The sequence below is a fragment of the Protopterus annectens genome, chromosome 11.part0, assembly GCF_019279795.1.
Source record: "Protopterus annectens isolate FY-2018-M chromosome 11.part0, PAN1.0, whole genome shotgun sequence".
In the NCBI taxonomy this organism is placed as follows: Eukaryota; Metazoa; Chordata; order Ceratodontiformes; family Protopteridae; genus Protopterus; species Protopterus annectens.
In genome coordinates, this window is record NC_056745.1 from 1,478,642,171 (window position 1) to 1,478,656,720 (window position 14,550).

Sequence of the window (14,550 nt, forward strand, 5' to 3'; positions counted from 1 at the left end):
GGCATCCTCTGACTTTCCAAAATGTCATTAAACAATCTGGTTAAAAATTCCACTGCCATTTCTCCTAAGCACCTCCATGCTTCCACAGGTATGTCATCTGGGCCAACAGCCTTTCCATTCTTCATCCTCTTCACAGCTGTCCTTACTTCCTCCTTGCTAATCTGTTTCCTGATTCTCTTCATTCATCAGCCCTTCAAGGTACTATTTCCATCTACTCAACACACTCTCCTCACTTGTGAGTACGTTTCCCTCACTATCTTTTATCACCCTTACCTGCTGCACATCTTTCCCAGCTCTGTCCCTCTGTCTAGCCAATCAGTACAGGTCCTTTTCTCCCTCTTTAGTGTCCAGTCTCTCATACAACTCTCCATATGCCTTATCCTTAGCCTTCGTCACCTCTCTCTTTGCCATGCGCCTCATCTCCTTATACTCCTGTCTACTTTCTTCATCTCTTTGACAATCCCACTTCTTCTTTGACAGCCTCTTCCTCTGTATACTCTCCTGTACTTCCTCATTCCACCACCAGATCTCCTTGTCCTCCTTCCTCTGCCCAGATGTCACACCAAGCACCTATCTAGCAGTCTCCATTACTAGCTCTGCTGTAGTTACCCAGCTATTCGGTAACTCTTCACTGCCTCCCAGTGCCTGTTTAAACTCTTCCCTGAACTCCACCTCACAATCACCCTTTTTTAACTTCCACCATTTAATCCTTGGCACAGCTTTCACACTCCTCCTCCTCTTCTTGATCACCAGCGTCATCCTACAGACCACCACTCTATGCTGCCTAACTACACTTTCCCCTGTCACCACTTTACAGTCTCCAATCTCCTTCAGACTGGCCCTCCTACATAAGATATAATCCACCTGTGTGCATCTTCCTCCACTCTTGTACATCACCCTGTGCTCCTCCATCTTCTTAAAATACGTATTCACCACAGCCATGTCCATCCTTTTCGCAAAATCCACAATCATCTGACCTTCTGCATTCCTCTCCTTAACACCATACCTACCCATCACTTCCTCATCCCCTCTGTTCACTTCACCAACATGATATAGACGCTATACATACATATATATATATATATATATATATATATATATATATATATATATATATATATATATGTGTGTGTGTGTGTGTGTGTGTGTGTGTGTGTGTGTGTGTGTGTGTGTGTGTGTGTGTGTATGTGTGTGTGTGTGTGTGTGTGTGTGTGTGTGTGTGTGTGTGTATACATTTTATTGTTCTTCTTTGACATCAAAATCTGTATTGTAAATAATGTGCTATTTTGTAAGAAGTGTGGTGTTCCTGAATATTTTTATACTAAGTATAAAACACAAAGCATTTACCATTGTACACAATAAACCTACTATTGAATGAAGGTGACACTGCCAAACACTGTGCATTAATGCATTCAAAATATTGTTTGCAAATCTGCAGTTGTGTTTCAGAAGTGTAGCCAGAAAATTCCATTTTGTACACAAAATCTATTTTTACTGCCCCCCAGCTCAGATTATAGTTAAAGCAAATGGACACATCTTTCAAAGCATTGTTTCCCCCAGCAGTTACTAAATCTACACATCGTTTTCAGTGGTCTCATCTAAAGCTATTGAAGATGTTTTTAGATTAGCAATTGTCTCTGTTATGTATCTGTCGTCAGAGGCTTCACATTAGACAGTTATAGACTGAATATAGCCTGAAAAAGCAAAAATATTGTTGAGTGATGCAAAGAAAAAATGTACTCTGTGTAGAATAAAGAGTATGCCTGGCTACACCCTTGTTGTGTTTGTCTGCATTACAAACATTTTTCTACACAAAATATTTGCTGCAAATTTGCATTTTGTTGTCTTTTTTCTATCTGATTTGTAAATTGTTTGCTTTTCTGACTAGTTTGATATCTCTGAATATGTCACACACTAGTCATTCCTAAGTTGCCTGAATATCTGATGTACTAAACTTTTGCAATTGTGGGCCTGGTTGTGGCTGAAAGGGGTCTGATAACTGGTCCACCTACCTGGTTATCATAGAGCAATAAATAAATAAATTAATATATAGGTAAGCCAAGATTTTCCTGTTTTTTTGCTGTTATGATTATGATCTTATGCACTTTGGATTTCTGGTGCTCCTGCATTTTGTAGCATAGGTTGGATTCAGACATCCTGAATCTAGATCATTTTGTATCACTTGAACACTAAAACCAGCTCTTCACTGAGATACTGAAAGATGTGAATCATCCTTTGCTCCCAACTTATTTTAAACGCCTGTTTTTGCTCTTGCATAGTACTGTTAATTGTATTTGCATTCTACTGTCTGAATTGTCTGAACTGTTTTTTTTTGCCACATTTTACTGTCTACTGTACTAGTTCAGCTGTAACATAGTCCAGTTCCAGGTCTGCTGTTTCTGGGTCTGTTTTGTAACTTGTGAGCATCAAATTCAAGCCATCTTTGTTGGAGAGGGCCCTTCTGCACCCGTGTGGGAAGAGGGTGCTGTCTTGGTTACATCTAATCAAGGGTGACTGGACAAAATCCCAGAGAGAGCATCCTTACTGGCTAGTTGGAGTTAAAAGGGTTATTTTTGGTTTATTTAAGCCCTGCATTAGCTCTTGTTATTGTGTAACACACCACATTGGGGTGCCACATAGCGGTGGTTATCGTTGGTAGTTATAGACACAAACATTTTGCCTGTTAAATTTTCCCTTAACACTTTCCTTGCGGTCCTCCAGAGGTTTTATGTGGCCCTGCTCTACTGTCAGATGGAACACTAAGCCTTGCCTCAGAGGTACTAACACACCTCTCACACAATAGCCATTTCAAAGTGTGACCTTTCCTGACCATATAAATTTACCTAACACTATGGATAGAAAATTTACCACAGTTTCTCCAAACAACGTGGTTGACATGGGCATCCTGAGGCAGTGTAGCAGCTGCCTTATGTTCACCGACAACCCACTACTCCTAGACTACACAAACTCAACAAATGAGAGATGCAGCTATATTAAGAACCTTGAATCCATGCTCTCTCACACACCAGTCAGTACATATGACAATGAGTGGGTTGTCAGAATGCACACCTCACCTCCTACTCCACCCAAACCCACATCACACATACCTATATATTCTAAAGTCCTCATCAGAAACATACCTAACACCAGAAACCTCCCAACCACAAACACAAGCAAGTGACACATAATACATCCTCTGCAGGACGCAATACACATAATAGCTCATGCACCAGTGTCTCACCTGTCAAGCCCTTAATGCAAAACACAAAACCAAACATATTAGTCATAGGTGATTCCTTCGTGAGACACACAGATGTCCCTGTCACCAGGCTGGATAAGGAAGAAGTCACAGCCAGCTGTCTGTCAGGTGCCAGGATACACAATATCACACATGCACTCAAGTCTCGCAGCAATAGGTACTGTTATGACTCTGTCATGGTCCATGTTGGTGTGAATGACTTGAGACATACCTCCCTGGACTATATGATGATAGACATGACTGAGCTCCTGGACGATGTGTCTCAGGCAGGTCTGTTCCTAGCCTTAAGCAGCATTTTACCTTCACCTCGGATGATGCCTCAATACAAAAAGTTTGTTTGTTGGCATTACAATAAACTTTTGTTCACTTCTACTTGGTTTCGTTGAAGGTGTTGTGGACTGTTATGAGCACTGAATAGGGGCGAATTCCCAAGGCACAGAGACGGAATTTTGCACACAGCGCATTTGCTGCTTTTTCTTTCCTAGTTGAACTTTTATGGTTGCTGCCCTGTTTGCTTCAGTCGAGTTCTCAATACAAAAAGAAAATGACTGACTTCAATAATTGACTTAGTGTCTGGTGTCATACTAAGGGGATATTGTATCTGTTGGTCTGGGATGACATGACTGACAGACTTCGATGCTTTGCCAGAAATGATCTTCATCTGTCACCCCTAGGATTTCAGCTACTGGCTAAGGCTCTTGTCACCCCCATAGTGCCTTTTTTATGCAGGGTCTCAAGGACAAAATTCTAGATGTAAAAACTGCATCTAGAAACAACCTCAGGGTTATGCTGCTAAATGCCAGGAATCTTTACATGAAACTGCATTCACTGGAAGCACTCCTCACCTTGGAAGACACAGATAAGATATTTGTGCAGTCACGGAGACCTGGATCAAGGCTATGGAGAGCACCCCAGCCATACCAGGTTACACCACCTTCCACACGTTCAGACCACAAACTGAAGGCGAGAAAACTAAAGGAGGCAGTGTATCGATATTCATTAAAGATAAACACACCTCCAGACTGGTTAAACAGCACGATACCCTGGAGACACTTCAGGTGCAATTAACTGTTGGTAGGACATCTGTTCAAGTCTGTGCCAGCTACAGGACCCCCTCCATGAATCAGGACACCCACTCTGCCTATTTGGATTTACTTGAGTCTATCATGATACATCCAAACACCACGGTTTTGGGCAATTTTAACTACCCATCCATTGACGGGGTAAATTACTCGGTGCTCTTACTCATTTACCCAAAGGTTCCTCGACTTCATTAACTCCAAAGCCCTGGACCAGCTAGTGTACATCCCCACAAGGGGTGCTAATATCCCGGATCTGGTGTTACCAATATGGAGGACCACTGTAGCACCCCCAATGTGAGGTCTTCCCTAGTGAGATCTGACCACAAATCAGAATCATTCAAAGTAACTATTACACCTGCCCCCCCCCCAAAAAAAATCAGGAGCTAAACTAAAAAACTTCTCCAAAGCAGATTATAACCTCTTATGGGATGGTATAAATAGCTTTACTGCACCTCCCCTCTCAGAACTGGCAATTATGTTGAGTTCTATACCAGTCCTTTATACTAACACCTGTACAACTGCATTTACCCAGCCATACCTCATAGGACCAAAACAAGCTCCTCAAGGAAGAGCAAACCTGCCTGGTGGACAACTGGCATTAACAAGCTTTACAATAAGAGGAAAAAAGTCTGTCTAAGTGTAAGAGGGAGCAAGCTCTAAACTGGAAACACTCCCTCCTCAGCTCAAACAAGCTGATGAATGCAAACTGGGAGTGGTCATAGAATCTACAAACAATGTCAAAATCCTATAAGAGGGTCTTACACAAACAAATGATTGGCACCAAAGTCATGGCCTTAAACTCAATACAAAAAATGTACTATCATGTCTTCTGGTAAGTGTGATGGTCCTGCTAACTGCCATATCAATAACAACACCCTAAGTATGCACTCACTAGTGAGAGGCCTGGCCACACAGGTTGACAGCAACCTTACCTTTGGTCACCATGTCTCCACAGTGGTAAGAAGGGCATTCTATATTGCTCATCTCATAAGTAAGGGCATTTCCCCCAGAAAAAAAGAAATTATAGCCTCCCTGTACTTTTCCCTCATCAGGCCAATAATTGAGTACAACGCCCCTTTTGGTATGTACCTTTCCAGGGACCTGCAGCAATTGGAGACACCACAAAGGTTCCTCACAGTTCCTCACAAGGAAAATTCAAGGTCTTCAGCATCTGTCCTATGTGGATTGTCTGAAATTACTGTCACTTTATTGTGTTTCATACAGACAACTCAGAGCTATTCTATGCCTTGCATATAAGGCAATCTTTGACCCTGCTTTATTGGAAATGTTGCATATCCGCAATTCAAATGGTACATGGGTTACTTGCTCTGAAGACCTTAACCTGATATGTGACATTCAAGCAAAAACTGCAGACTTGTCTCACACCTTCTGTATCTTTTGTAAAATTAAAAGGAAAACCACAAGTGATGGTGAAGCAGTGTCTCACACAAAAAAGACTTTAATCCATTGGTTTAGTGCTTGCAGCCCAAAAATTAGACCTTCATCGGAACAAACTGTTAAAAAACTGTCCCATTTTTATAGCATCATCAGTACACATCAAACCAATCAGATCTCAGTTTTCTTAAAACTTTATATATATATATATATATATATATATATATATATATATATATATATATATATGTGTGTGTGTGTATAAAATACATCCTAAATAATGCATACATTTTTAACAAGCATATAAACTATTTACATTTATTATAATAGGCTTTTCTTTTCAACACAACGTTATAGTTGACACCATTGTTAAGCCCTGGTGCCCTGCAAGCATCCAAAAGAACCTGCCATTTGAACCCTAAAATCTAGTCCCCCGTCTCTGTCTCCATTGAAATCCACTGGAACATGATCTGTAACTGTGAAAAGAAACTTTACGTTGTCATTGTTACCCACACAGTTTAAAGTGTGCTTAGAAAGAGCACTGTCCAAAATTCTCTTTCTAATGGCATAACAATGTTCATACATCCTGTTTTTAAGTTGCCTGTTGGTCTTCCCAATATAAAACAAAAAACAGGTGGAGCATTTTGCCATGTATACAACAAAGGTAGATTTACAACTGAAAATGTCTGGAACATGCCACATTTTATTCTGGATAACAATATCAAATTCTGGTCCCTCTGAAATGTATTTACAAAAATTGCAGCTTTTGCATTTAAAAGTACCTGTGTTACCTTGGGGATTTTTCTTGTTCTACTTTCTAACATTTTTTTTTAAATTCCTTGCTCTTGTGTTAACAAAAATGGGGGCTTCTCCTGCTACCATCTGAAGATGACTGTTAGAAACTAATATTCTCCAGTTACTGGACACTATATTTTTGATTTCTTTCGTGTCTATGGTAAATGTTCACAACATTGACGTAACCCAATCCTTCTGGTCCTGTTTCCTCTCAGCCCCTCCTTTTCCTTTGTACTAATAATGTCATGCACAATTTTGGAAGGGTACACCAGCACCAGTAAACCAGTGGAATAAAGTCTTTTTTGTGTGACACAGTACTCCATCATTACTTCTGGTTTTCTTTTTAATTTTGATACGTGACATTAATAGAACCTGTTGGAGGGACAGATTGTCTCCCAGAGGTTACCCCACCTTTGGAACAGACTCCCACATCATGTCAAACACAGCAGCTCATTGGCTCTCTTCAAATGCAATCTGGATGACTGGATGGGTAACCATTTTCCCCAGGGGTTCCACCTTTGTCCCTCTTGGACAGAGTCAATTGATGCTGATCGTGGAAATAAGGGTAGAACTTGGCTAGACTTGTAAGGTCCCTAGGGCCATTAGTCTAGTAGCTTCCTATGATCCCATGATCCTACAGTTCTCTTTATCAGGGCTTTTATGTTTCCTTCTTCTTGACAGTAACATTAAGGCAGTTGTTTCCTGATTATCGCAGAGAGATATTTTAACAACACCACATTTTCTCATGTTTAGTGTTATTATTAGTAGTTGCAGAATTTTGTTGTCATCTCACGGTGGTGGTGCTGCAGTAGCATTGTTGCCTCACAGCAAGATGTTGCCCCATTCGATTCTCAGCTAGAGCATCTTCTGTGTGGAGGCATGCATGAATGGGCGTGCCTTCATTGAAGGCTGTGCACCATAGGTACGTAAAAATTCACTACCAAATATTAGCGGACCGGAGTTCCGCTGTGGCGACCCCTAACCGGGATAAGCCGAAAGACACACAGACACACACACGCAATATTTTCTTCTCATTGGTACGATCAGTGTTACTGTTTTTCCAAAGTTGAATAGAGTATTTACTTCACTGATATGACATGTTATATAGGGTTAGTACTACAAAAAATGGATAGAAATAGCCAAGCGCAGTTCATAAAAGATAATATGCTAGGGTTGGACCTGACCTTTGTTAAAGTGTTGGAATATGTTATACAGAAGGTATGCAGATAAGTAAGAGCACATGACTATTACTGCTAATACAGTTCATAGTCATTCATGGACAGCAACAAAGCATCACCTAAAAGTGCAATATAGTCAGAGCCACCTACCACTGGTCATCAAGCCAGAATTCTGGAGCGGCCACCACTATGTCTGGCGTCAGTGTACAGCTGCCCAAAGTGAACAGATAGCCTCACAGACACACAGTCATAAACAAAGCTGAGCACAAATAGGGCTGTATAGTCTGTAACCACACAGACATAAATGCTGCAGCTGGCCACAGACCATGTGCACTGGCCACAGACCATGCACACCAGCCACAGACTGTGTGTACCTGGCCACAGACCATGCACACCGGGACAGACTATGTGCACTGGCCACAGACCATGCACACCGGTGACAGACTATGTGCACTGGCCACAGACCATGCATACCGGCCACAGATCATGCTGGAGAACATAATTACAAAAACATTACCATAACCTGTTGCCATTGTTGCTTGAGGTAGTTGCTCTAAGTTTGCTTTAATAACAGCCTGTTTCCTGCTCTACATGAAAAATTAACAGGACCTCGAAACACACTATGATAGTGATTACATGGACAGATAACCAGATCGAACTGAGATACAGATGGTGCCTAGTACGCGTCAATAGGTAATGAATCACCTTGGGTCAAAGTCCAAAGTTTGTAACTGGCATGAGCCATTCCTGCATGTTAGGTATTCTGTGGTTCTCTGGTCCTTGAGTGTACATTAGCAAACACAAACTCTGTGGCATAGTCACACACAAACATATTTATCATGACAGTGTGTGAGTGACCATGAGTTGATTTAAACCTCAACTATCAAGTATACTTGTAACAAGTGTGTGCAGAGCCTGCTACGTTATGCACCCTAAGTGCAGGTCACTGTGCTTAAACGGTACCTATTCCAATCAGTTAGTGGCCTGTATGCACTTACTGTAGAATAACTCATCTCCTGACTCTTTACATTGTGCACAAGCCCCCACATCTATCTATCCAAGCAGTAAAAGAACCAACAGTGCCACTGATGTGCAGACCACCAGCTATATCCCTGCTGTGCACCTGTAACCGTGGCAGTCATTTTATAAAGTATGCACTTGCTGCGTCTTCCATCATTGTTCTACTTCAACAGCATAGATTTGTTTATTTTCTCACACACACGCACACACACACACACACACTCACACACACACACACACACACACACGCACACACACACACACACACACACACACACACACACACACACACACACACGCACACACACACACACACACACACACACACACACACACACACACACACACACACACACACACACACACACATGCACATACATGAACACATTCACAGTTTTATTTTTGCCTTGTGTGTATATGATATACCTCTCACATATGACCACTACAGAGGCTAGCTCATTCCTGTATGAGTGACACAGAGGCTGCCCAGCTAAACTCTCTCCACTTCTGTGTCTTGGTGTACATCAGACAGAGCTCTGTGGGATGTAACGACGTTCAGTATAGGGACAATACTTAGTACACCATATAGTTCCTAGAGGCGCTCGCGAGTGATATACTGTCCTCTGCACATCCCCATTCGTGAATCTGACAGACACACTGATATCATGGGCCAGATTGAATCTGACATACATTTCATGTGAATGGCAAACCATTTCTATGAATCCTTCTGCCTGTGTGTACAGTATTTTAACATGTTTATCTCTATAGCAGTTTTATAGTATTTTATGCACTTTATTATAGAGATTTATCTGTTTATTTTAGTAGCTTTTAAGGGTAGGACACTATACCTGTGCTACCTGTGTTACAGCCATGTGTTTATGCAGTATTTTAGGCTTTGGAGTTGGGAACCTATTTTATTGCTTGGACATGAGACACAGGGGAAGTAAACAGTATGGGAAGAAATAGCCAGGGAATTGTTATGGCTAGGTTTGTACAGACCCTAGGGCTGATAGCCTAGTACCAACTTATGAACCTATGAACCTATCATTATTTCGAATGAAACTCGGTCAACTGCACTATGTTCGACAACGGAAAGTCAAACACGGCAACGTCGAACTTTAAAAGCAAGCCTAGGAATGGGTTTTAACATGGGTCGAGATAGGGGTTCACTGCTATTGCCAAACTACAAACCTCGCCCCTATCTCAACCCATGTTAAAACCCAGCTTGCTTTTAAAGTTCAACATTGCCGTGTTTGACTTTCCGTTGTCGAACATAGTGCGGTCGATCGAGTGTCATTCAAAATAATGATAATAAATAAAATAAATCCTTACGGAAGGGCATGCTCCACCCAACTTACTATAATTGGCTCCAATGTCAGTGCTGTTGGAGAAAAGGGACACTTCACTGTATTTGTCTTGGAGTGCAGGGCGATCATTCATATTTACATCCATATAACACATACACACAAACCTAACCTTCTTTCATATTGCAAACATAGTTTTCTTTCACTTAGTAACAGTGGTCAGCAGTCAGAATGCCTTGTTTAACAAAGTCACCCTCACTGGAGCAAGATTCTGTGAAGTTCATTTCAGCAAACTGTCCGGCTACCATCTACAATATGTTTTACTGGCACTTTAAAACTCTTGAAAGCAAAGTCTTCCATTGCAACATTTTTTTTCAGTAGACAGATATCAAATGAAAGAGCTTAAGCATTATGCATGCAAATTGTCAACTCCTGTGTTGCAGGTAAGCAACACATGTTCATGGCCAATGAGCTGAAATACACCGATATGTGAAATTACTGTAACATCTGAAAAAAATAAACAGAACTAGGTTCAGGTCTGATATTACTGTAACATCTGAAAAAAATAAACAGAACTAGGTTCAGGTCTGCTATTACTGTAACTGTTTCTACAGTCTTATATCCACAGGAAATAAACTATATCTGCAGAATAATGCTAAAACATCAATAAAGAATGAACATAAAGTAAAACTGATTTAGAACATCTTGACCTTGGTCTGGACTTAAACATGTAATATGAAATGTAGGTGCAGTCATGGAGAAATATTTACCAGAGTGTAACTGATTTGAAAGTATTTACAAACTACTGAATTTTCTTGGATTACCTCTGTCATGCCTAAAGAAAGAAACATGCCATCTGTCACCTTATGCCTCAAGCTGCAACAAATGTTTCTTCAGAAAATATGTGCATGTCCTGCTAATAAGTCTAACCTCCGAAATTCTATATTGCATTTTACTCGAGCATAAATGATATGTGTTCAAAGCATTTCACAAACTAACTGGCCCGTTTTCTCTATTACTATCATAAATTAAGTTAAAAAAATCCGGTGTTTGTTTAATGGCTTTCAACCACAAATTATATAACATATAATATCACGTGGTAAAAAAATCACATGTTAATAGGTTACCCAAATGCTTGCTGTACATACTGATTGCAAAAGCCCCTGCCTCAGAACATAGTCAGACTATTTATCTCTAGCAAAACGAAACCCTTTTTTACTGTTTTACTGAAAAAAACGCAGTTAGCATACTATACTATCAGCAGCTCTAGACATTCATCGTAGTCATTGACTTTTTACATAGTTCACAGCTATAATAATCAATTAAAATGACTCACCAGCAAAGTTCTTGGTGAACACTAAGGTGACCAGTACGATTGGAATTAAGACAGTTCCAATAGTTACCACTCTGTCAAATGGCAGCTCAAGCTTGAGCTGGACTAGTAATGCTGCGAGAGAGCTCCCTTTATCATCCTGTTGGCCAGGAAGAATCAGTTCTTTCAGTTTCTCTCCAGCTAGCAAAGCAGTAGCCATGTCTTGGTTAGCGTCAATGATCTGATGCATCCGTGCAGCACCAGTAGTCAAATATTGACTTTTTAGCAGAATCTCTCCGATTTTTTTGCAACGCCAAATGTATCCACAGACTGAGCAATCAAAAACACATACATGCAATTTATTAACAAAACAGCAACACACAAGCCTACAAATGCATCGTAATGGATGAAATAAAACTTGCAGCAGGTGTCTATACACTCCTTAAATTTACTGCAGATGACACTTATTAAGAAATATTAATTCGTTTAGACCGTTTGCAGAGTTTTAGAGTGCAGCACTACCTGACAAGTGTTAAAAGATTTGATGATAACTTTTGCTGCAGTGTGTAGCAGGTGAGAGTTGGGAGATCACACTGCTACAAGATACATTGCAGGGTTAAAATCCTTGAGATTATTTAAATAAGCCTTGAGTTATTATATTGATTCATGATAGCTGATGATGTCTTGCTCATCCTTAGTTGATGGAGAAGGTCATTCTGCCTCTTGCACTAAAATGCGGCTTGTTCAGAGAAGCGTGAGACAAATCCTGAATAAGTCCCGCAGGCAGAAGGCTGCAGACATGCTTTCACTGCTGGCATCGTTACGACCCTTGTAGCTCTTCAGGGGGAAGGACACCACCTTTCAGCACCACGGCCAGCTCCATCAGCACGTTAGTGCGAAGACCACCTTCCAGCACCACGGCCAGCTCCATCAGCACGGCAGAGCGCGTGTAGCCTTAGTGATGGTGGTGCACGTGAACCATCTGCAGCAACCCATTGCAAAGGCAAGAGCCTGAAAGCCAGCACCCCCCTGTGCACTGTCTGCAAAATGATGCTTACCCCAGCACATCTGTCCTGAAGTACCCGAGCCTCTCCTAAATAGGTGCTCCTAAAATGCTCTTACCCCTCCTGTATCCAGAACTCCGTTAGCTTGTGGAAGGCTTGGTGATCTCAGTGTCCTGACAAGGGACATAACCGGTTATGCTCCACTAAATACCTCACGCTAAAGAACATTTCCAGCTAAGGAGTCAGTCCTGTACGTCAGGCTGGTCTCTTAGAAACCGCCACCCTCACCGGTTAACAGCTTCAAAAATGGAGTACTCTGAGATTTACTGCAGGAACCTTTTAAGGTGTAGGTGAAGCTTGTAGAACAGTTAAATTATTTATCATCCTGCCGTTTTCATTCATATAACAATCTGAAAGCTGTAGCGTTCTTTTTCAAATAGGTTTTGTAACGTTACCGGCTTTGTAGGTTAGGAACATAACCTACATGTCCAATAAAAAAAGCATCTGCTACCGTGCAAAGGGTAATCTCAGTAGGACACCTTAAGCAATGCGGTCTGGAAATGTTCTTCCAGGATGGCATCTTGTGGAGGCTTATACAATTTTTATGAATGTGTACCTGTGCATACTGCAAATGTATCTCTTCTTTTCATTTAAAGAAGGCAGCATCTGTTCCAAAAGCCGTGCGTGTCTTTCAGTACTTCCAGTCTATTAAACTGATTTGAACTAAACTAGAGAATGTTTGACTCATCTGAAAATGTGGTTAGGAGTATAAGGTGTAATAATGTCCAAGATATTAATGTTGATCGAACTTATTTCAAGTAATGCAGTGCACACTGTGTATGTCCTTGTAACTGCATAAAATGCGAAATACTTTTTGGTTGGTAATTGTTAAATGAATAGTAAACACTTCTGATTTGTTGTTGTGAAAGGTTAAATGACCTCAAAAGCAAAATGCCTTATTTATTTACTTATCTGTTTATTTTATTTTATTTAAACGTTTTAAAATACATAAGTCTAGGCACTATAAATTTAAAACAATAATTCATATGAATAATGCAACTTCAACAGTAAAGGTCAGTTAATTAGTGCGGAAAACAGAGATATTTAAATTAACTAAGAATTCCATAAGAAGGTCAAAGTTCCAATGTCAGAGTAAATATCATACCAGGCTTACAGTACAGACTTCTGAAAAGATCATATCTCAGGAGCCTCTTAAATGAAGACTCCATCTTCCACTCTCAAATCAAGTAAATTACTTGATTCCAGGCAGCCAGAATAAGAAATTAAATCCTGATGGAAGCCTCAAGCTGGGACTTTGCAGTAGCCATCATTCCCCTAACTGTTAACATGACCTGCCTTGCAGGTACATAGTGCCTCAGCAAGATTCTTATCTGACCAAAGTCTGGATAGAACAGTGAATGGCCCTTTAATGTATAGTCCCTAAAGGAAGGTTACTATCTAGATAATTCTACTGCTCTCAGAATATGGCCACAGCCACAACTAGAGAAAATAAAGAGCATTTTATAGGCATCTAGTTGCCAATGCTATCTAGAGTAACCTTTCTATGTGAGCACCCCCATCATAACATAGCATTCTACATCCTTTCGATGAATACATGTCCTTCCATCCATATGATTATGATGGCTACTAGCACCAGCTTGGGATAACAAAGCTCATGTCTTTAATTCTGACCAGTCTGAAGCCCTGGAAGCAACAACCTCTCTGATATTACCATGCGGAATGGCTGAGCTGGGGCTGGCCATTCATTCTCCACTTCTCCATTTAGTTCTGTAAGTGCTCAAACCACTATTCCAACTCTCATCAGCTGTGTTGTGGTTAAGTCTTTATCTCCCGGTGTCCCACAGCTGGATAGGTAGATGTTTGTGACTCTCTTCAATAATAATAAAAATTAAAATGAGCTCCAGCTACTGTTTTTAGAAAATAATATAACATCCCTCTGTAAATAGACAGTTTTTACACATAATTCAACCATTCTAAAATAATCCATTTAAATTTAATGGTAATATTTCTAACAGTGTTCTTGAACAATGTTTCTTTTTGCACATTTCCAAAATGACGAAAGCTTTATACCTTACAATTTCCAAGAGACAGCAGATAAGACTTTGTAGAATAAATGTAGTACTCACTTAAATATCTCCAGGAAACAATGGCCAGGAGTAGACAGTTTAACATTACATCAT

The 14,550-nt window shown here is 40.5% G+C and overlaps 1 protein-coding gene across 1 annotated transcript in view; it reads right to left on the reverse strand.

Moving 5' to 3' along the window:
* PANX2 (pannexin 2) overlaps window positions 1-11,720 on the reverse strand; it is a 294,318-nt gene extending 282,598 nt beyond the window's left edge. The window contains exon 1 of the mRNA XM_044088783.1: window positions 11,370-11,720. Within this exon, the coding sequence (XP_043944718.1) occupies window positions 11,370-11,595 (226 nt within the window). The 5' untranslated portion in view covers window positions 11,596-11,720. The remainder of the gene's footprint in view (window positions 1-11,369) is intronic.
* Window positions 11,721-14,550: the final 2,830 nt, after the last annotated feature.